The 22,489-nt window shown below is 54.7% G+C and overlaps 1 protein-coding gene and 1 long non-coding RNA gene across 5 annotated transcripts; one reads left to right on the forward strand and one right to left on the reverse strand.

Annotated features, from left to right (window-relative positions):
• Positions 1–745: 745 nt before the first annotated feature.
• On the reverse strand, positions 746–21,676 carry SHF (Src homology 2 domain containing F). 4 transcript variants are annotated; one of them, XR_016038186.1, is made up of 8 exons: positions 20,884–21,676; positions 11,749–11,890; positions 9,264–9,470; positions 7,854–7,988; positions 6,433–6,602; positions 6,169–6,288; positions 2,957–3,000; positions 1,412–1,506 (listed from the first exon to the last, which is right to left on the reverse strand). XR_016038186.1 is itself a non-coding variant. In XM_055435940.2 (7 exons), the coding sequence occupies exons 1-7, from the start codon at positions 21,385–21,387 to the stop codon at positions 1,320–1,322; spliced, it is 1,467 nt and encodes a 488-aa protein (XP_055291915.2). In that variant the 5' UTR covers positions 21,388–21,441; the 3' UTR covers positions 746–1,319. The 4 variants fall into 4 exon arrangements, 3 of the variants coding, with proteins under 3 accessions (XP_055291915.2, XP_088695709.1, XP_055291917.2); XM_055435940.2 differs by lacking the exon at positions 2,957–3,000 and having other exon boundaries at positions 746–1,506; positions 6,431–6,602; positions 20,884–21,441; XM_088839583.1 differs by lacking the exons at positions 2,957–3,000; positions 20,884–21,676 and adding an exon at positions 13,740–14,326 and having other exon boundaries at positions 748–1,506; positions 6,431–6,602.
• On the forward strand, positions 16,143–20,397 carry LOC129562624 (uncharacterized). The gene is made up of 3 exons (XR_008687234.2): positions 16,143–16,442; positions 19,508–19,651; positions 20,094–20,397. It is a non-coding gene; the product is annotated as an uncharacterized LOC129562624 (long non-coding RNA).
• Positions 21,677–22,489: the final 813 nt, after the last annotated feature.

Consider the following 22,489-nt stretch of genomic DNA (forward strand, 5'->3'; position numbering starts at 1 on the left):
CCGGTCCTCAGGAGTTTCTGCCCAGCTGGCCCACGGGAGCGGGAGGGCGGGCCTGCAGTGGTTTGACAGCAGCTCCGCCTGGCGGCGCAGTGGTATCCTGGGGCGGGTTGCCGCTGCGGGGCCGTGGGAGGTTCGGCCCGGCTCGTGGAGGTGCGGCCAGCAGGGGGCGCGCGCGGACGACCCCGCCGGGCGCCGCAGCCGCGAGGGCGATCCCGCCTGGGACCGGCCGCCTGCAGGTCTCGGGACCCGACCCGGCGACCCGCGGCCGGGTGAGGCGCGGCAGGCCCCCGCTTCCTCTGGAAAGGAAACGCGGTCGGCCGCGCCAGCTTTCCCGCCTCCGCCGGCGCGCGGCTTCCGCGTGGCAGGGCCGCCCCGCTCCCTCCCGCCTGGCGCGCTGCCTCTTTGTCTCTCCGCGGCTCCCCTCCTCCCAGACAAATGGCTGTTGGCAGGAAATTAGACGCGCTCTCAGGGAGCCGCGCTCGTCCGGGCGGCGGGGAGGGGGCGCCGCGCCGCCGGCGGGATCCGGGTGCCCACCCCGCAAGGCGGGGCGGGGAGCGGGGGCCCCGGGGGATGTTTTGACATCTCGTCAAAGGAAGGAACTTGATGCTTCGAAACTGCTTTTCACAGACGCCCCGTGCATGCTGCTCCAGAGCTGATTTATAAACAGAATCTGTGCTCGCTCTGCTCCCTCCCCCGTCGGCCCGGAGGGCGGCGGCGCTGGAAGCGCGGACGCGGCTGTGCCTGGCAGGACCGAGTTTATTTATTGCCTCTGGCCCAGAGCCGGGGCGGCCCGGGGCCTGCACAAGTTCCCGGCGGCCGAGCCCTTCCCCTCCTTCCCCACCCCCAATGCCGTCTCCATCCCAGGGTCTGTCTACCCGAAGCCCTGCACCAGACTCTGGGTGAGTCCCTGCCGGCGGTTTGGGAGTGGAAGCGGAGAGATGGCCAGGGCGCCCCGTTGGCCCGCGTCCAGCTCCATCCCGCATTCACCCTTCCACCCCAGGAGGAAGAGGATGGTGGAGAAAGGGGTCACCACCTCTGCCCGAGGGGAAGAAAGGGGCAGGAGCTGTCGATCTTAAACCCCTAGGAAGACCAGTGATTCTGAAGTCTCCTTCCTCCAGGGGCTATCCTTTCTCCCCAGGGAGTCTTCAATCCTCAGCTCCTCCCGATCACCTCTAACTCCAAGGTCCCTGTAGCCCTTCCCCTTTAGAATAAATTAAGGAATATCACAGCTTCCACTCGATTCCTGGAAGAGGGGAAGAAAGGTTGGAGAGGTCGCCCAGGGCTGGGTCCAGATATGTCACAAGGCCCGGGCCTCACCCCTACAAAGTCCGGATGGCCACGGGGTAGAGCAGGGACATGTGCTCCGCGCCCTTGATGGGCAGCTTGCGGCTGGCGTAGTGATGCACGATTTCAGGGACGCTGCTGAAGGGCGGGCTGTTCTGGCCCAGCACGTACTTGTGCTCCTTGGTCCGGGACAGCTTCATGTGCATGAAACCCTGACTGCTCCTGGGAAGAGAAGAGGAGACCCTATTGAGCCAGGGCCCTCTTCAGTCCCCGTACCCACCCGTTCCACCCCGCTCCCCCAACCCTGGCAGTGGTTCTTCCAAGGCCGCTGAGATGGAGGGCAGTCCAGAAAGCGGGGAGGAGATGGAGAGGATTTTGTGAGTAGGCGGCAGCAGGCATTGGCTTTGTGGTGAGGGCACTGGGTGTGCCAAGAATGTGTGTGTGGTGAGTGTACAGGGTGTGTGCAGGTGGAAACAAGCTATCAGCACCACCCCCAACCCTGGGATCCAGTCTCTACCGCCCCCCACCCCCACCCAGCTAGGGCCAGTTTATCCTCCGCCTCCTTGAGCTGTGGGGGAGAAAACCTGTGTAGGGGGAGCTCCTGATGACTCATGAACAGACACCCTTGGCAGGACAGTGGGTGTCCAGACTGGACAACCAAGTGAATCTTGGTTGGGATTCTCTCTTGCAATGATTTGGGGAGGGGGTGAGCTGCTCTGGACATCCCTCCAAATCTGGGAACACCCAGCTGCCAGGTCCTGAGGACATCCCTTCACCCTCCTGCACACCGGGCCTTAGGCCAATCTCCCAACAACCCCCCCCCCGCCCCCCGCCGCCATCTATCCAGCTCTTCTGCCTGGGATGACATCATCACCAGGCTGCCGCTCCATTCCCTCCCTCCGAGAGGACATGCTCCACTGCCTCTCCCATCTCTCCCCACCACAATCCAGGAAATCAGCATTAGTGCCCAGCCCTGCCCACAAGATGAGGACCATGCTGCTGAGCTCTGGCCAGCTCCCAGCAAGAACGTCTACCACCAGCCTGCTCAGCCAGGCCCCAGGTCTAAAATGCACACATAAGCAACAGAGAAACGATTAATCCTTAGGACCAAGAGCCCTGAAGCCTGAGGACTTGCTTCTGCTGGTCTGAGTCCCTGGAGGGACACAGGCAGGGCTGGCAAGGGGGCTGCTCTTCATGAGGTCCCACCCTTGAGTTGAGGCTGGCAAACCACTTGTTTCCTGTCTGTGTACAAACAAGGCTTTGCCTGCACCCATTGCACTATGCCCACAGTGAGAAAGCACAGAGAATGGGGAAACTAAAGAGGAAAGGGATGGGAAGAAAAAGACAGGTCCTTAACTCCATCCTTCCCTTCCCCCTTAGGGTGGAGTGCCCTCAAGCCTGGGTGTGTGTCAGGGTGTAGGGCCATCTTTCATCTGCAGGTTTGAGATAAGGCTGAATTGACAGTGAGCATGCAGGCCCCAGAGAATAGAGCAAAGGGCCTGAGGAAAAGTTACAGCCCCTGGGGCAATGGAGAGGGGAAGCAATGAGTAGTCACCCTCCCCTGTCCTTCCTGTGCCCAAAGCCCAGCCCATGGCTGTGGGCAGCAGCGTGGGCCCTGTGCTCTCACCAGTAGGGGACAGCCCCCTCCCCATAGTGCACTTGGGGGGATTACCTCTCCTGAAGACTGTACTTATATCTTCTCCTTGAGGGACAGGTCTGGCCAAAAAGAGCAACAAGTGGTCAAAGAACTGAGTTGGCAGCTGAGAGCTCAGCCTCCGTGTGGGTAACTGACCTCCTGGGACAAAGTCCCAAGCGTCCATTAGGACACAGCAGAGCCTTTGCCTGACCCTCTGGGAACCAGGGTGGGACTAGCTGGCCCTCAGCGTGAGGGCTGGCAGGCTTTTGGAGGAAGCTGTTTAATTACCAGTGAAAGCCCTTCCATTACAGAGAGAAGAGAAACTATAATTGTATTTCAGAGAAGCCATTTATATGCAAACGAGACTCTGGCAGACAGATGCTGGCAGGCCCAGATCAGCCTGGGCTGGAGCAGTGTCCAGGCCACCCTCCTCCTTCACTCCTCTAGGCAAGGCCCAGACTCTACTCTGTTTGGGAGCCAGACCCCGATATCTCTCCTTGCTTTGGACCATACCAGCCTTGACGGGGGTGGAACTGTGCAGTGGAACAGTGAGGTTCATGGAGTCAGCCTGAGTGGGGTTCAGAGCCTGCTTTGGGCACTTTATTTGTTGTTGGCCTTGAGCAAATCACATACCTCTTTGAATGTGTTTTCTTTCTATAAAAAAAGAGATTGATCTTGCAGATGGTAGTTGGTTTGGAGATGGTGTAATGCTGCTTGGCACCTAGTAGATGCTCTAGGAATCATGACTACAATTGTTAAAGCAACATACATTTCCAAAGTTATGTAGATCAAATTTTTGACAAATGAATTTTTCCTGAATGTTCCTTTGTTTTTATAACTTGCACACCCCTTGAGCATAAAAGCTGGAAGAAACCTAAGAGATATCCATTGGACATATTTTGCAAATGTAGAAAGTCCAGAGAGGTTAAGTGATTTGCTGAAGGTCACAAAGGTAGTTTTACTAGAAGAATGAAATTCATGTTATCTGACTTTAGTTTGGCATTTTTTTCCACTATCTTTTAGTGAAGTTGAATAATTATCCTCAAATGTGTGTTTAATACTCCCAAATTTCCATATATTGGATGTTTGAAGTGGGGTATGAAGTGAAGTGAAGTCGCTCAGTCGTGTCCGACTCTGTGATGCCATGGACTGTAGCCTACCAGGCTCCTCTGTCCATGGAATTTTCCAGGCAAGAATACTGGAGTGGGTTGCCACTTCCTTCTCTGGGGGATCTTCCCGACCCAGGGATTGAACCCAGGTCTCCTGCATTGCAGGCAGATGCTTTACCGTCTGAGCTACCAGGGAAGCGGGGTATACCTGTACTCTAATGCTATGTGGATCACAATAAACTGTGGAAAATTCTTCAAGAGATGGAAATACCAGACCACCTGACCTGCCTCTTGAGAAACCTGTAGGCAGGTCAGGAAGCAACAGTTAGAACTGGACATGGAACAACAGACTGGTTCCAAATAGGAAAAGGAGTACATCAAGGCTGTATATTGTCACCTTGCTTATTTAACTTATATGGAGAGTTCATCATGCGGAATGCTGGGCTGGAAGAAGCGCAAGCTGGAATCAAGATTGCCGGGAGAAATATCAATAACCTCAGATATGCAGATGACACCAGCCTTATGGCAGAAAGTGAAGAGGAACTCAAAGGCCTTTTGATGAAAGTGAAAGAGGAGAGTGAAAAGGTTGGCTTGAAGCTCAACATTCAGAAAACAAAGATCATGGCATCTGGTCCCATCACTTCATGGGAAATAGATGGAAAAACAGTGGAAACAGTGTCAGACTTTAGTTTTTTGGGCTCCAAAATCACTGCAGATGCTGATTGCAGCCATGAAATTAAAAGATGCTTACTCCTTGGAAGGAAAGTTATGACCAACCTTGATAGTATATTAAAAAGCAGAGACATTACTTTGCCAACAAAGGTCTGTCTAGTCAAGGCTATGGTTTTTCCCGTGGTCATGTATGGATGTGAGAGTTGGACTGTGAAGAAAGCTGATCGCCAAAGAATTGATGCTTTTGAACTGTGGTGTTGGAGAAGACTCTTGAGAGTCCCTTGGACTGCAAGGAGATCCAACCAGTCCATTCTAGAGGCCAATCCTGGGTGTTCATTGGAAGGACTGATGCTAAAGCTGAAACTGCAATCCTTTGGCCACCTCATGCGACGAGTTGACTCACTGGAAAAGACTCTGATGCTAGGAAAGGTTGGGGGCGGGAGGAGAAGGGGACGACGGAGAATGAGATGGCTGGATGGCATCACCGACTCTGTGGACATGAGTTTGAGTGTACTCCGGGAGTTGGTGATGGACAGGGAGGCCTGGCGTGCTGTGATTCATGGGGTCGCGGAGAGTCGGACACGACTGAGCGACTGAACTGAACTGAACTGAAAGCCCCCTAGGAAATATGGTAGGAAGTGGTATAGGTGGCCCAGTAACGATGGGAGATGTGAATGGACACAGCGCTCTGACAGGCTGCCATGTGTGGTTCTACTAGACAAAACTCCTGGGCGCAAGGAGACTAGCCACCCTGCCAGTAGAACCTGGGAGGCAGATGCTGGTCTATGTATAGTATCTGTGCCCAGAGTGAAAGGCTGAGGAGGAGGAGGTGCCCTGACTCCCCTGCCTCTTTCAGGACCCTTTAAAGCTCAGTTGTCAGCTGCCAGCTCTCAGACCTCTGCCCACCTCCTCAGAGTGAACAAGAATAGCTCTGTGTCCAACACTCCACCTTCTTCCCAGGACCCAGCCTCCATTTCACCCTGTTGAGTTCCACAGGCAAAGTTCCTATCTCCTCCCCTGTACTTCTAGAACATCTTGGACTTTCATTAATAATGATGACACTGATAATTTATTAAGCCCTCAGCACTATGCTAAGTGCTTATTTCATTTAATCCTTCCCTATAAGGCAGATATCGTTATTGCCCCTGAGGCCCAGAGAGGTTAAGGGGTTCCAGGTCACAGAAAGGGACAGAACCCTTCTAAGCTGGATTCAATACTTCAACTGTTTTCCCCAACGGACTCCGAGCTCCTCGAGAGCAGAGGCTGAGCCTCAGTCAAGCCTCAGGTGCCCGGGCTCGGCCCAGAGTCAGCACGCGTTCACAGGGGATGAAGTTCTCCCCAGCCTGGCTGGGCACAGGAGAGAGACTGGACTACCTGTCCTGCCGCTAGTCCTCGCACTGATTCCCCTTGGACTCATCCCGACAGGCTCATCTTGTCTAGAGCCCCCAGCCAGCAGGCCCCACTCACTTGAGGGACAGGGAGAAGTCGTTCTTGCTGGTCTCACTGTTGCGCACCAGATAGCTGGCCTCTTTGCACAGCCGGAGCAGGTTCTCGGCATCTGTTCGGCTGATGGCCCCGTGATACCAGCTGAGGACAAAAGAAATCAAGGGGGGCATCTCTGCTGGGTCCCTGGCTGTCCAGGCCCACCCGTTCTGAGCGTTCCCTGCAGGCAAGTCAGTGCCAGGAAGGGAAGGGAGGGGAGGGTCCCCAACTGGACACAGACACTCACACCTGGTTTTCCAGAGGCAGTGCTGGGTCTGTCCACTCCCCCAGGGGGCTGCTGGGCTCCGCGCTTAGGGGCTTGGCTGACTTGGGGTTCCCTGCAGAGAGTCGGGGAGGGAGGCGCCCCTTCTCCTCCCGGCCAGGTGACAGGCAGCTCTTCTCAGATCCTTCAAACTGGGCTGTGGGGAACATACCAGTCACAGACTCTGAGGACCCTAGAGGTTGAGCCCTATAGACTAGCCAGTGCTCCATCCCCATTTCCACCCAAAAGGGAACAAAGGAATGTTCTGCAAGGGTGGGGCCTGCTCATGAGCCTGACTAACTCCAGGGACAGGATCCATATCAGTCCTCGGTGGGGGTGGGGCTCAGCTCTCCTGGGCACACAGGGCCTTTCTGTCCCCATTCTGTGGCAGGAGAGGGGAGAGAAATGACATGAGAAACCACTTAAGCCTCTCCCTCTGGAGGAGATGACTGCCTCCCCTTATCCCATCCCCCTCAGGGTGGCTTCAGCGCTGATAATATTGTTTCTTTCTCCTCCTCAGAGTTCATTACCGTTCTCCAAATCACCCTGCCAAGCCATTCTGTAGAAATGACTTATTGATCTGAGAACAATTATCTGATTCCCCTTGGTGCCATCCTGACAGGCTAATCCTGCCCAAATCCCAAAGCCGCCAGCCTGCCCCCGTCCCCAAGGTCGCTGCCCATAGGCTCCCCCCACACACCCCTGACCCCGACAGAAGCCCAGCAGAGGCAGCGGTGCCCTCCCAGAGCCCTCCCAAGATCCTGGGCAGCCTGCCCAGGGAGGACTGAAGCCGGTGGCTCACACGGGTAAAGCCAGCATGCACAGGTGACAGAGACCCTCCCTCAGCCTGTATTTACAGAATGCCCACTCACACACAGGCACGGATATACAAACAAGTGCTCACGCCTGTGTGTGTACGCACAGACGCAAGCCCACCCCTGGCTGCCCACTGTGCTTAAAACTGAACATAAATGAAGGGTTCAGTGTCTTCTTTCTCCCCATTTGGGCTCTTTTCTCTCTGAGTAGCACTTTCAAGCCCTCCAGTCACCGGGTGCAAAATGAGATCTCTCCTTTAAGGAGTCAGGTACTTCCTGTGCTAGTACCACCTAGTCTCAGGGTTATTTGTGCGCTGAAGGATCCGGTCAGGCAGAGCTCTGTCCCAAAAGGTGAATTTAGAAGAGTGGATTTACCTGGCTTGGTGGGAAAGATATCTGGAAGGGGCCTCTCTTAGAAGGCACCTCCCCTGTACTTTAGGGGAGGGAGGACCGTGTCCTTTGTCCCTTTCCTCTCCCTCCAGGGCCAGAGGGATTCCTCCCGGGTTCTCTGAACTCCACCCCACCTCTCAGCTCCTCCAAACCAATCCCACGGGGCCTAAGGGACCCTAGCCAGAAGCCCCCACGGGACCCACCGCTGCCATCCTCGGGGTCGGGGACAGGTGAGGCTGGACCGGAGATGTCCCTGTCCCCGTCGGGCAGGGAGGGGCTGCTGTCCAGCTGTCCCACGGGTGGAGGCCAAGGTAGGTCTTTGATGACCTTAATGTCAACTGGAGCCAGGAGTAGCCGGGAGAAGAGAGACAGACAGAGACAGAGAGAGGCAGAGTTTGAGACACCGAAACCAGAGCCAGGACAGGGCAGCCTAGAGAGGAAAAGGAGCAGAGGCACAGGCGGCTTCTGGCGGAAGAACAGGACCCTCAGGGGACTGGGTGGAGCCACACTGACCGCTCCAGTGGGAGGCTCCAGTGATAAACAGAACACAGGGCCTTGCTCGGCCAGCCCCACAGGTCCCTTTTGACTCTCTCGAGCCTCCAGGGCCCAAAGGGAATGGGCAGGGAGGAAAAGTGGGACAAAGGGCTGTCCACACCACCCAGCACCATACCCAGGCGCCCCCGCAGCCTCCTGACACCTCCCACCTTGCCTCTCTTCTCCCTTTCACCTGAAGCCTGGGAACTCATGGGCAGCAAGACCCAGACGGTCTGGCCGCAGGGTGTCAGGAAAGCTCAGACACGGGGGCAGATGTTTTATTGAAATTTACCCCCCACACTCTCAATCCTGAGCCTTGACAATTAGCAGAGCCATGCCACTGGCGGCTGCAGGACTGCTAACGAGGTTTCCTAATGACGAGCATAGATTTTCCCATTAAGCAATCCAAACAGTATTGATTCTCCAAGGAGACTCCTGGAGATAAACGGCCCATCCTCAACGGTACATGCTTTACAGGAAACAAATGAGAAAGCTGTGGTTTCCCAGTCTGGTTGCCAGGGTTGGGGGGACAGAGTGGAAAGCCGAGTCCAGCTCCAGGACGAGCCCCTTGCCCAGCGGGGGTTGAGGAGGACCCAGGAGCAGGAATGAGGTCTAATGGCACCAAGTCCTTGGTGTTCTCACAGAATCAAGCATCCAGGCTCTTGCACCACCCACGCACACCCTCTCCATGTTGGACTCGGGCCTGGGATGGACCCTGGGGTGCTTGGTACAGGAGAAACCTGATCATTTCTCCCTCTCCCCCCGCGTTTCCGTGCCTGAGAAATCCCCTTGGGGTCAGGCCGTACACATAGGGGGTTTTTACTGTCTGGAGTATTAAGTGCTTTGTTTTGTTAAATGTAAGTCTTTAACACAGGCCACAAGTTTGAGCATTTTGTTTGGAATTTCTTTACTTTTAAGTCTTCCCTGCCTCCTAAAAGATGGGGGCCTGAGAGGTGGTGATGCAGGAAGTCATCCCCTGACGCTGCACACAGTTCGTGTTCCCAGGGCCCAGTCCTCCCATTCCCCTGAGCCTGGAAAGCTGCTCTTAGGCCCCAGCAAAGCTGCCACCCACGACTCACCTGCAAAGGCTTTGGAAATCCGCTCCTTCTTCCACTCCCAGGGCTGGTCATACTCCTCGGGGGGCCTCTCATCATCCTCTGGCAGGCGGGACTCCCGGGGCCAGGGGGCCCCCTCACCCTCTGGGGTGCCCCCCTCCTCCTCTGGCTCATAGGGTGTGTCATACAGAGGCAGGGGCTGAGCTGCTGTCTCCTTGGAGCCCCGGATCTCTGCCAGGGCAAGGCAGGAGGGGAGGTGTGAGCGGTCTTGGCTGCCTGGCTTAGCTCCCCTGGCAGGCAGCACCCTCCAGCTACAAAGACTTCAGAGGGGAAGCTGCTGACTCTGCGGGGAGACCAGAGGCCCCTCAAAACACCCCTGGGGTTCCAACAGCATGGGACCCCACGGAGGCAGGGGCAGAGAAGCACCAAAGGGAAAGACTGAAAAGAGATCCTGTGATGGCCAGCAAGGGGTGGGTTGCTGAGGCTTACTCATTTTGGAAACTTAGGCAGAGTCCATTTCCTCCTTGCTACCCAGATCCATTTATTTCTTTGCACCCCAAGTTTTGTCATCTCACAGTCAGAAAATCCTTCTTTGTTGTTCAGGCACTGCTGACCTCCTCCTCCTTGAAACTGTCCCTTGGATGAGTCAATTTCACGGACTGTCCGCCTCTCTGATCACCCCCGTTCGGTCTCTTTCCCTGGATCCCTCTCTCGGTCTCTGTTCATACGGCCAAGTCTTATCACTTATCCCTGCCCTCACTCTTCAGTCTCACGACACCCTTTGCATCTGCATGTTTCCAACAGCCATAAAGATATTTCTCTTTGATGTTTCAAACTCACTGCTTTCTTCCAAAGTTCTAGTCTCTTCTGTGATCCTCTTTTAGGGATCATTGACCCCAATGAAAATTTTATAAAAATTATGGCGCTACTCCCCCAGAAAAATGTGCAAATTTTCTCATACAATTCCAGGGCACTCCTAGACCCCCAGGTATCCACACCCCTCTGATCTAAATACAGTAGCCACCCTCTCATTTTCTCCACTGCTGGTGATTACACTGCTCTCCTTGGTCCTGGCCCCTTTTCATTCTCTGAATCCCACATGTTCAGTGCCAACACCTGCTGACTCTCTGCTCTCAACTCTCCACGACCCCTTTCCCTTTGACACTTTATCTTGACCTCCATTCCACAGGGCCAGGTCTCCTCATCTAGATTACTGCTAGGGTGAACCTCCATTCTACAGGCTCATGTTTCATGGTCTCAATGGAACAACACTCCCCACTGCTCTCTGCCCCTTCACCCACCTCACCCAGGGAGGGAGAGCAGCTTATCTGATCAGACAGTGGATGCTTCCTTTCTTTCCCACATCTGTCTACTTGCAGAGAGAGAACATTCTGGTTCTTTCTCCTCCTGCCCCCATGCAGGGGCCTACAGCTGTCCTGTGTTGCCCAAGTCTGAGTGGGCAAGTTTAATTCTGTGGTGAAGTATTAAGCCCACTGTAGTGACATAGCTAAGTAATATTCTCCAATTAACTTTATCAGTAATAAAGCTGACATTACTATCTCCATCTGTTTCATTAATCCTATTTCTCAGTTATTTCCAAGCCCAGAGGGGAAGAAAGGAGTGTTAATTATTGGTCTCTTAAAGCCTCAACAATTTCCACAATAGCCTACTAACTCATCTTCCTGATGCCCAGTTCTTCTAGCCTGTTCTGTACACCAAAGCCTCAGTAATCCTCTTAAAATGCCATGTTCATCCTGTTTCTCTTTTGCTCAAGAATACATAATGGTTCCCCTCCCCACTTTGGAGCAAGTCCAAATGCCTCATTCAAGCCTTTGAGACCCTTTACCGCCCCTCTTAGCTCTTAGCTAGGCTTAGCCGTATGCCGAGCACTAAGATTATTTGCCCCTGAACAAATCTTCCTTTCATCCTGCCCTGGGGCCTTGGCTTACACTGATTCACCACATCTTCCCCTGTTGGTCCCTTTTCCTGCATGCTTTCTTGACCTCTGTTCCCCAGGGCCAGGTCTCATTCATTTCTCCCTGCCCTCACTCCTTGAACTACATACCCACTCTCCTGGGCACTGCATCTGCATGTCTAGTTATGTGTTTCCAGTTGCCAGAAAGGTGTTCACTTCAACATCCCATCGTTTCGACCCCATCACCTTCCCTAAAGCTAGTGATTCTCTTCTTGGGATCCGTGACCCCCAACCCAGCCCATACCACTAGCCTGCCCTTCCTGACTGTCCCAAATGCTTCTACTGTCTGCCCTTTAGTTGTATGGCCTTCTCCAGTACCTTAGCTGTCTTAGGCTCCCTAAGTCCCAGCTCCTCCAAAATGACTATCTTGAAGGCAATGGCCACCACCCTCCCCAAGGACCCAGCAAAGGCTTTCTCCATATTTTCTCGGGACCAAGGAATCAGTCCGTAGACTTGTGGGTCCCAGAGCCTGTTCTGTGAATACTCAGGCCTCAGGGAGGCCCCGCCCGCTCCCACCCCGACTCCATCACGCACCGGCCATCATCTTCTGTGCCTCATAGGGCTCCATGTAGCCGTCATTTTCAGGGACCTTCTCCGCAGCTCCTGAAGCACCTATTGGGCCTTCGCCAGTCTCCTGAACATCAAAAGGGTCTGCATAGTCTTCCAGAATTGCTAACTGTGGAAAGAGAGTGAGGGGAGCAGGCTTCAGGCATCTGAGAGACAGCTCTGCTTCTCCCCGGTTGCTCTGCCCATGGGAGCAAGAGTCCTGGCTGCCCAGGAGCTTGGATAGGGACAAGCTCTAGCTCTTCCTTTGTGGGGTCCCCCACTAGGCTGCCCACAGAATGATCCATCTTCCTTTTCTCTTAATTGTGTGCCTCTGGGCCATCCCCTAAGCAAGATGGCCGGGATAAGGCTCTGGGCCTCAAGGTTTGCCTCAGAGTCCAGGCAGGACCAGATGACCTAACAGAGGGAATTAATTCAGAGACCTGCTTATAAAGGTGTTGGGAGCGTCCTAAGAATAAGCAGGGAACGGCAACTAGGTGATTAGCTTGGTTCATGTCTATCATTGCACTCCCAGATGCTGAAAATATTTGCTGACCATCAAGGAAGGAAGAGCTGAGCACTGACTGTGTGTCACAGTTTGCTGGTTTATCCTCACAACACCCTTCACAATGCCACATGGGAATTATTATCCCCACTTTTAGGAAATGGAGGCTCAGGACAGGTAGGGAACAACATACCAAGTCTCTTCCAGGTAAGCGGAGGAACCAGGATTGGAACCTGTGCCCTTTGTGCAAAACCATGCTGCCAACCTGCTACCATGGGTATCTTGGCTGTCCTGGGAGACAGACCACCTTAGGACAGCCCTGAGCAAACCAGGATTTGGGCTCTGCAGAACCCCTCTGGGCTCTTGGAGGTCAGGGACAGGACAGCCCTTGGCCGTCCATACTCAGGCTGCCCCCTTTCTCTCACACAAGTGGCTCATGGCCACACCTCTGTTCCTGCTTCCAGTCAAGGCAGAGTGAACCGCAAACCACACACCCTGCAGAAGAGCTTAAGGTGCTGGGGCGGGGCTCATTGAGGACAATAGAATCTTTCTCCAAGCTGGGCACAGGCTGGTGGGGGGACCCGCTGAGGCAGACACAGAGCCCAGTCCGCCCCTGCCAACAGCCCTGGAGGAGTGCTGCACACCGGGATGCCGGGCATTGACAAGAGGTCGCTGTAAGGCCTGCGGCCTAGGGGAGGGGCTGCCCCTGCCTCTCCCCTATTCTTCTAGACTTTCGTTCTGGTCCAAGTCAGAACTCTGGGAGTCAGCTGGGCAGGGAAGCTGTGGGGATGACCACCCTGGCCTGGGTAATAGGATCTGGGACCCCTAGCAAGGCGGAATGAAGAAAGAAAACTTCCCACCTCAGATACCCCTTTTTGCAGGTTCCTAGCACTCCTACAGGCCCCTCCAGGGGTCTTTGACATGCATCCCAACAGCTCCTAGCTGAACTCTCATCCTTCAGTTCTTCAGCTCCCACTTATTTCACCTCGTTCCAGTCAAGACCCCCAGCTCCTTTATCTCCATTGTATCTCTGCATGCCCCTAAGGCCCACATCTCAGATCATCCTATCACCTCCACCAGCTCATCCTGTAACCTGAGGTCTTTGTCATTTTTGTCTCTCCAGTTTCAATAAGCACCTGGTCCACAGTAGGCACTAAAAAAAATGTTTCCTCTAGGGACTCCCCTGGTGGTCCAGTGTTTAAGACTCTGAGCTTCCAATGCAGGGGACACAAGTTCGATCTGTGGTTGGGGAGCTAAGATCCTGCATATTGCATGGTGTGGCCAAAAAAAAAAAACATGTTTCTTCTCTATCACTGCCTAGCTCCCCTCCGAGCCTCTACTCCTAGTCTTCCTCCCTCCGGCAAGTTGAGAAAAGAAATCCACTCCCACCCCAAGCTGCTTCATCCCAGGTCAATAGGCACCCACAGTCCCACCCACTCAACCAAGGGGCTCTGAGGCCAGCCCACTGGGTACCCACCTGAGCTGGCACCTCATGTTCACACGTGGCAGCTGCTCAACGGTAACTGAATCAACAAACCTTGCAATGGCTCTCCAGTACCAAAAATAGAAGTCCAAAGTTAAAGAAATGTAAACATTCCACTTCTCTCTACGGGTTCTCTTTCTCTCCCTGAAGTTTCAGGTCACTTCATTACCTGAAAGCTCTATAATCTCTTTTTTATCTCTAAGGCTTTCCGATTACCTGGATCAGCTTATTTCTCTTTAGAAAGCCTTCCCGTCAGTCTCCCCCGAGGTCTGGTTAGGGCCTCTGTGCTGGGCTATCATCACCTTGTATAGTATATACTTGTCTTCTTATCTGTCTTCTTGCAGACTGTGAACTTCCTGAGGGCAGGAATCATGTTTACTGCTAAATTCTCAACCCTAAAGTGCTCAGTAATTATGTGTTGAATCAATTCATATAAACAGGAAAGAAGAAAGGACAAAGGAAGCACTTTTCCTTGTTCATTCAGAAGAGGAAGCATGAATCTGGGTGAGCAGTCAGACAGAAGGTATGAGTCCCCAGAAGCTGCTCCGGGATCAGAAGCACCTGGCCCAAGCCCCAGGCCCCTCCTCCCCAAATCCACGGAGCCCCCCATGCCCTGGCTTTCCAAGCCCAGTCAGAGTTGCAGGCCAGCCCTTCCCACCAGAACCTAGGCCAGGTGCTGTGACCCCTCCCAGGCTGGCGTGGGCCTCCATGGCACCAGCCCGCAGGGCCCACGGGCACCCAGGTGGCAGCTTTGTTGGCAGCTCAATGGCTCCTCTGTTCCATTCCTGGCTCTACACCTGCTCCAGGAAGCCCCGGCCCTCACCTGAGGCGGGGGCACCCAGAAAAGCCACCCACAGGACCGGGATCAGGAACAGAGCAGAGATACCTGCTGGGAGGCTGGCAGGACAAGCACCTGCCCTGGACATGGGGGACCCCCATCAGAGACCAGACCTGCTTTCCCAGTGGCTTCCAGGTCACATGAGGAGGCAGACCACTCACGGGTGCGGGAAAGCTGCCTCGGCCGGCTTCTGACCCCTTTGCTCCACCACGACTTACTTTATGGGCCCTCTAGCTGACTCCGGTATGCTCACTAGTATACAGAACCGGCCTGGCACACAGTAGCTGCTCATTGCGCATTCCGGATGCTCAAAAGGCCTCCTGCTCCTCAGACTCCATCTTCTGGAGAGACACCAAGTCTCAGACCCCCATTCATCCTAACTGACTGACCAGTAGGGGCTGTGGGAGCAGCCAGTCAAGAGAATGGATATTTGATGGGGATCAAAGCTTTTGGCTCAAGGGCAGAAGGAAGGAACTGACAGGGAAGGCACCTAAAACACGGGGCTGATATTTAGGCAAACCCTCTGGTAGTTGGAATGCTGCTGAAATGCTGAAATATTTCCAAACTAATAGGTGAGTAGCTGCTCCCCCCTGCCAACCAGGTCTCCTTCCCCTCCTGCCATCTTGCTCTTGCACCTATTCAGTTGGGCAGTGTCCCTCCCAAAGTAGCTGTTGGGCTCTGCCTTTCCTTCCTGCCCAGGCCTCTCCTGAGGGAACTGGCAGGCCCACCATCTGGTTCCACTCTCCCACTCTGCAGCTGGACCCTGCTAGGAGTTCCTGAGCCAATTCATGGGATTCTTAAGGCCAGGGGAGCAAGGGGGACACATGTCACAAGATATGGGCTCTGTAAGGTCTCCAAAGTCTCCACTGTCCCTTTCCTCTATTTGTTTCATTTACATTTAATGTCTGGAAGCCTCTTTTCATCTGTAGAATGGGGATAGTATTAGTATCTGTCTCACAGGATTAGGTGGAGGACAACGAATACAAAAAGTCTTTGGCCCAGAGGCTGGCATGGAGTCAGTGCTCCACCAGTCTTAGCCCTGATGATAATCTCTTGTATACAGGCTTTGGGGCCCCAGAGTCCAGGCTTGTCCAGGGTGCACAGTTTACAGCAGTGGAGACAAGAAAGTCAGAGACCCAGGTCTCCTGACTCTCAGTGCCTTGCCATAGATTTTCCAGAAGAATTGGGAAATGTAGCGTCTTCCTTCCTCTACTTGTAGATGTAAAATACACCTTAGCATGTTAAAGGCTATGAGAAGTCCTACAATCGAAAGAATAAACTAATTTTGTCTAATTCAGCATTTCTCCAAACTATTTTAACTATGAAATCCTTTTTCCACTGAAAATCTGTCAGTTTCGGAAATGGTGTACTACTGATATTTACCTTCCTCAAGATCAAACTTTTTGTACTTTCTGTTCCCACTTACCGGAATGCACTTCCTAATATTATCTGCCAGGGAAATGCCCTCACATGAAGCAAATTTGTTATTATCCTTTTCTAACCACAAAGCAATGCCATGCCTGTAAAACATTCAAACATCACAGACAAGTACTAACTAACCCTTGCTGCTAACCTTTGTAAGAATTTTAATAAGGTCTGTCTGAGGCCACTTTGGGATTCAGGGGCAAGTGCTGGCCTTCGGCATTCAGGAAATCGTGAATTCAGCATAGAATGCAATCCTCATTCCTTCTTTAAGAGTCTCCTTCCCCTTGTTCATTAGCAAATGCTTAGTGACACTTCCTCTCTCTGCAGGGGTCCTTGAGGCAGGTGCAAAGGTCCCATGCACGATGCTGGCAATCCGTCTGGAATCAGGCTGCCTCAGTGGGAACTTCAGCTTTCCTAACTAGCTGTGAAACCAAGTAAGCATGACTCAACATTCCTGGTCTCCCTATTTGTAATGCTGGAACAATAACAGACCAGACTTGTCCTTATAGGGTTGTTGTTAGGATCAACTGGTCTAATATACATGAGCTGCTTCAAACAGTGCTAGATACGAGGTAGAGGCTCAGTAAACGTCCATGATTACATTGTTAGATACGAAAAGAACAAATTTCGGGATCCTTCAGGAGCTCACAGTGACACATATACAAAACAAGCTCCAAAAGAGAGAAGAAGCGCCTTGAGGTGCTATGAAGCTACACCGCTGGGCCCGTCTCTGGAAGCATGAGAGGCTCACTGTAGGCAGATCTGGGCCCCTTCTCTGCTCTCCTATCATACCACACTGGTTTCTCCAGGGCAGCTGGTGTTGGCTGCAGGTACCCCTCCAAGGCTGGGACCCCAGCCAGCTGCTCCCATTCTGGTCACAGACTCCTGCCTGTTCCTGGCTCCCAAAGGGAAAGCACCAGGGCTGCGGTGTCACTGATTCACTGGCCAACAAGCCACAGATGTCTTCCAGAGAAGGGAGTGTCGCAGCGTGAGGAGGCGGAAGTGGAGAGAGTGGCCAGGCCTGCCACACCATCCCACAGTCGCCGCGGGCCTCGGCCCTCCTCGACGCACCAACAGCAGGGGGACCAACAGCAGCACAGATGACCAACCCGGGCCGCAGAGGGTTCAGAGGTCTAACCAGTCCACAGAGCTCCCTTGACCCAGACCTTTCTCTTTTCCTCCATCACTGGGGACACGAGGACAGGTGTAAGATAAACAGATCAGATCTTCGGATTCTGTGCAAGTCATAAGAAGGAAAATTAAAGCAAGCAAACCCAAAAGAGGCAAGACCTCAGCCTCCCAGGCGGTGCCTGGGCCAGTGTCATTTAATGATACTCAAACACTCCATAAACACTGGCCAAGGGAGGGCCCCTACCTGCCCTCCTAACCCCAGGGCAGGCATAGCTTGTTCATCTTCTGGCACCCGGACTGTATCCTTTACTTCCTTCCTCCTGCCTATCTGTTCACTCATTTCCAAATTGGGCCTGGAGGATCCAAGTCCACATGAAAACCATCTATGAGGTATAGCATCTGTTTTTTCAAAGTTCTTAATATTTTGGGCCCTGTGAACACCAATGAGAATCCAAGAGCTGTGAGCCTTTTCACAGAAAAACGCTAGCTCACCCGTCTATCTGCACACTATTTCTGGAGGTTCATGAATCCTAGAGGCCCCTCTGTGAGCTCGGGACCTTAGTTTCAGTTCACACACGGTGCCTGTCTTATTGCTCACATCACCCTCTGTTCTGCTTTCATTCTCACTCTTCTCTATCTCTGTCTATCTCACACATATCCTGGCATGATGGAGGCAAAGGACACACTGTACATATGGTCAGAGGCAACTCAAAGCTTCATCCAGTCAGGGCCCCTCTCCCATCCCCAGCCCCCTTGATAATTAGATCAGGTTTTTCCTGTTGAAGGTCTGAGAAAAGGGAGCAAAGCAAGGGAAGGCACAGCTCTCTAGCCCCTCTGCCAGAGCACAGCCTGATGGCCAGACAGGGCCCAGCACCAAGAGGGAGCCTTCCTGCAGCCAGATGGCGAGGCCCTGCCTGCCTGGTGCAGGGCGTGGCTCCTGCTGCTCCCACACCTGCCCTGCCAGGCCTGCCCAGATGGCCACCCGTGCACCCCTGCCAACTGCAGCCATGGGTCTCAGGGTGGGCCAGCAGCCACAGCCCTGCATGGGGAGAATGCTAATGGTCTGGAGCCCCCAGGCCTCTCAGGGTCCTGTCTGAAGGTCTAATCTCTCCTGACCCCACATCCACTGGGCTCATTTCCCTTCAATCTCTCTGGCTCATCACAGAAGCATTTCCACCCATTTCATCAAACCTCATGATCCAGCCTCTCTCAGAGGGTTCTGACCCACCCAGCACCAGCTGCTGGGCTGCAGGAGAGAAATAAGCCAGCCCTAGGCAAAACCTGGGGCCCAGCTTCATGATGCCTCAGGAAGTGACCCAAAAGCAACAAGCCAAGGGGACCTGCAGGAGAAGGGGAAACGGAGACTAAGGAGAAAGCAGCCATGTGGAACAGAAACACTGGCTGAGCAGGGGCTCAGGGGGCCAGGCCGGCTCACCATCTAGAAGCCACAACTCTGTTCGAGCTCTGCAGGCATAGGCGGACACCTGGGTTTAGGGTAAGGGGCTCAGGTGTGCAGTCTGGGCTCTTCCTAAGAAGATCCAAACTCTGTTCCTGAAGGGGTGGAGCTGCTCTCTCTGAATGGGGTCGGGGGGCCCGGCCCCAGGTCAGCATCCCTGCCCTGGAGCCAGCTCAGATAGCTTCCTGGGTCTTTCTCACACACCCACTAAACCACCAAGTGCTCCATTTCATTTCTGTCCCCACAGCTGACAAAGGAGTTAGACGCCGCTAAGCCCGTAAGGTCTGAGCAGCCCACAGATCACAGAGCCGACTGGGGGAAGGATGCCCTCGGTGAGAAGAGGCTGTGGGTTTCTACATGGTTGTGTGAGCACAGCCCCTTCCTTGGGGTCTCTGTGAGAATATGGACACGGGGAGCTTTAGTTAGGGGAATTGCTCACCCTCAGGTCACTATGGCAATGGACAATCACCATTCAGGACTTATTTATGCACCACCCCTCTTTATGTCAAATTCTGTGTCAGGCACTTGCAAGACATAATATGAGGACATGGTCCTTGTCCCAGAGGAGCCCATGGCTTGGTGGGCAGCCTGTTATGCCATTGCAAGAGGATGCAGAGAGGAGGAGGACCAGGGACAGTCTGGGCCCACATGCCCACAGGCAATGGTCAGGGAGGAGGAGACTAACTGGTCAATAGAAAGAACAAAGCCACTGCCACTACCACCATCATCAACAGGGAAAATTTGGAAGAAGAGGAGCCTAAGGACACGTGGAGACAGCACAACTGCCTTCTACAGGCGAAGGGTCTGCAGAATGGGCAGTATGGGCAGCTGTGCCCCATGGCAGGAACTCAGGGAAAAATAACTCACATTCCTGAGGCTTCTCTCTGACCCTGACACATCTCTCTTACCCAGGAAATTGGGCTGAACAGCATCACACTTTCAGCTGAAAACCTCAATACTGGAGCCAATGGATTCAGACAGCAACTTTGCTCTCCAATCAAAGAAAACAGTGTTTGCTGAGGAGAGGGGAGTAAGCCCCAGAGCAAGCTCCCAGAGGTCAGTGAAGAGGGAGAACAGAGCCAGGGCCACCCACAGAGTCATCTTCCTAGAATTTAGGGCCACAGGGGCCTGAGGATGACTTTCAGCTCTCAGGTCACACTGGGATTGGGCAGGGGGTGGTTTCTCTACATGGGGCTTTGAGCCACAATGGATATTCTCGAGAATGGCGCGAACCCTAAGCTTGAAGATCCATGAAAAGCTCTAGCCATCCTTAGAATAGACACCGGGAGGACAAGGCCAAGAAAAGAGAAGGAGTGGGCTCAGTTGTTTAGCTCCTTCTGGGCAACAGGTTCTGAGCACTGACTCTCTCCACGTTGTTGTTGTTTAGTCACTGAGTCGTGTCTGACTGTGACCCCATGGACTGCAGCCCGCCAGGCTCCTCTGTCCATGGGATTTCCCAGGCAAGAATACTGGAGTGGGTTGCCATTTCCTTCTCCAGGGGATGTTCCCGACCCAAGGATCAAACCCGAGTCTCCTGCATTAGCAGATGGATTCTTTACCACTGAGCCACCAGGAAAGCCCGACTGTACCCATACCTGGGGAGATAGGGAAGCAGAGCAGGAGTGGCCCTGCCTGTACCTCAGTGGTCAGTATCCTTGGTGAAGAGATGCATACTGCTGGTTCTGGCTTGCTAAGAACAACAGTCTACCCTGCTCAACAGTCCACCCGTCTCCAGTACCACGAGTTAAGGCAAAAAGCCAGCTCTTGCTGGGTCCACGGAAAGAAAACCAGCCTTTACCTCCTTCCGGGCGCTGCAGCACCTGCAAAGATGCTAACAGGAGGTGGGAAGGAGCTTTGTGCTCACTCTGCCCTGGTAGGGGGGAGGGGTCAGAGATCAAAGGGCAGTGAGCTGCTGCTCCGGGAGGGTTGAAAGGCCATAAACTGGGGAGAAGCGGGGCTGAAATCCCGTTAGAAAAAGGCTCCCTGATTAGGCTCCGGGGGCTGCGATGAGGAGAGCAGAGTCTGGGAGGGGGAGGGTCACTAGTTTCGGAGCGATAATAAGGGAAAGAGGCAGAGTTTGGGGCGCACGTCCCAAATTAGAAGGTCGAGAATCTGAACAAAGGTGGGTGAAGCCTCCGAGCCCCGGGGTCAGAGACGAAGATCGTATCCGCCAGGAACCGTGACACCGAGGGGCCCGGCCCCGGTCAGGCCACCTTTGTCCCTCTCGTAAGGCTCAGATCTCTGACCACCTCTCCTTCTGGCCGCCCCCTGCCCGGCGTGGCACTCACCCTGTCGCTGCTGGCGGGGTGTCCAGAGACTCGTTCCTCAGGCGGAGGAGCTGGGGGGCCAGGGGTCTCTACCCGAATAAGGCGGTGGGGGGGCGAGCCGTGGCGCGGGGGCGGCGTGGGGCCGGGGACGGCGGGGGTGGCGAGGGCAGCGGTGCCGGACGGCCCCCCGGAGTAGGGGTCTTCGAAGTCACGCTCCCTCTGCAGCCGGTAGGCAGCCAAAATGTCCGGGGGAGGTGCGGGGGGGGCGGCCGGGGAAGGTGCGGGGGGGCGGTAGTCCGGCTCGGGGGGCGCCGGCTTGCCCCCACCTCCGCCGCCGCCGCCGCTCCCCCCGCGGAAGCCCAGATGCTCCCGGAGCCACTTGGCCACTCCGCCGCTGCCGCCCCCTCCTGGGCCCGCTCCTGCACCGCCGGCGCCGCGGCGCGATCCTGCCGGGCCGCCCCCAGCGCTCCCCTGTGCCCGCGGCCCGGGGCCGGAGCCGGCCGGAGGAGCTCCGCTCAGTAACATGGGGCCGGCCAGACTGAGCCAGGGGAGAGTGGGGGCCGGGCGGGGGGCGGGGAGGGGGCGGGGCTCCGCCGGGCGGCGAGAGGGGGCGGGGCTCGTCCGTAACAAGGGAGAGGCGGGGTTCCGCTACCTAAAGGGGTCGACCTCCCCCCGCCCCACGGAGAGGAGGGGCACGGGCTTCCAGCCTGTGTGCTCGCTGAAGACGCGAAGTGGCGACCCCAGGGCAGGGCTTCCGACTCCTGAGGATGGACTGAGGATAAATCCTCCACGCGTCGCCACGCCTGTGCCTGCAGGAGCTCACCTGCCCAAGTCTGTTCCCCCCACTCCACCTCCCACCTAGCGCGACCCCAAGAGGGGAGTCCTTAGACTCCCGGATTCCTGGCCCTCCAGCGCCTTCTGCCCCTCCCCAAGGCCTCCCAACTGGGAAATATTATCCTAGGAGGAAAAGCTGGGGTTGGGGGCAGGCAGCGGGGCGGCGAGATGAGGGCTGCTCGGTAGGACCAGTCTGTAACCACCGGGTTTCGGCGTCCTGCTATGGGAGCCCCACCTACCTCCTCCCATCCAACCCCTCTCACTGCACAGACTCTAACCCACTCCAGGCGGACATCTCACATCACAATCAGCTCCCTAGAGGCACCCACTTCTCCCGAGTGGCTTCCACACACGCCCTCCTCACAGGCAAACAGCCCTTGCACAAACGCCTCCCACCCCTGAGCTCACCCACTCTGAGCAGGTCGACCCAGCCTTGATGGCAGAGCGTAAACACGCAGAAATCCTTTCATGTCCCGGGTTTCCTTGTCCGTCAGATTAGTGACAGAATAGAAACAGTCAAGTCAATAAATCAAGTCTAGAAACAGTTCCAGTGTTGTCTGTCACAAACCCCTTAATCCCCAGAGGCTCAGATGCTCAAGCGATAGGCATTTTTGTCTTGGAAATAAAGCCAATTTCTCCCCAGAAATATTGTAGCCCTGAGGCCCGACTCCAACTCTTGCTTTTGACTGTTGGATAGATAGCTGCTTCACTTCATCAGCATCCATCCCTCTGACACCACCTCAACGTCTCCCTCACTCTTAGGCTCATATCTGCTTTGTGAGGGAGCAAAGAA

This window comes from Moschus berezovskii, chromosome 9 (assembly GCF_049115385.1).
Source record: "Moschus berezovskii isolate FMDL1 chromosome 9, NW_MosBer_1.0, whole genome shotgun sequence".
Classification (NCBI taxonomy): domain Eukaryota; kingdom Metazoa; phylum Chordata; class Mammalia; order Artiodactyla; family Moschidae; genus Moschus; species Moschus berezovskii.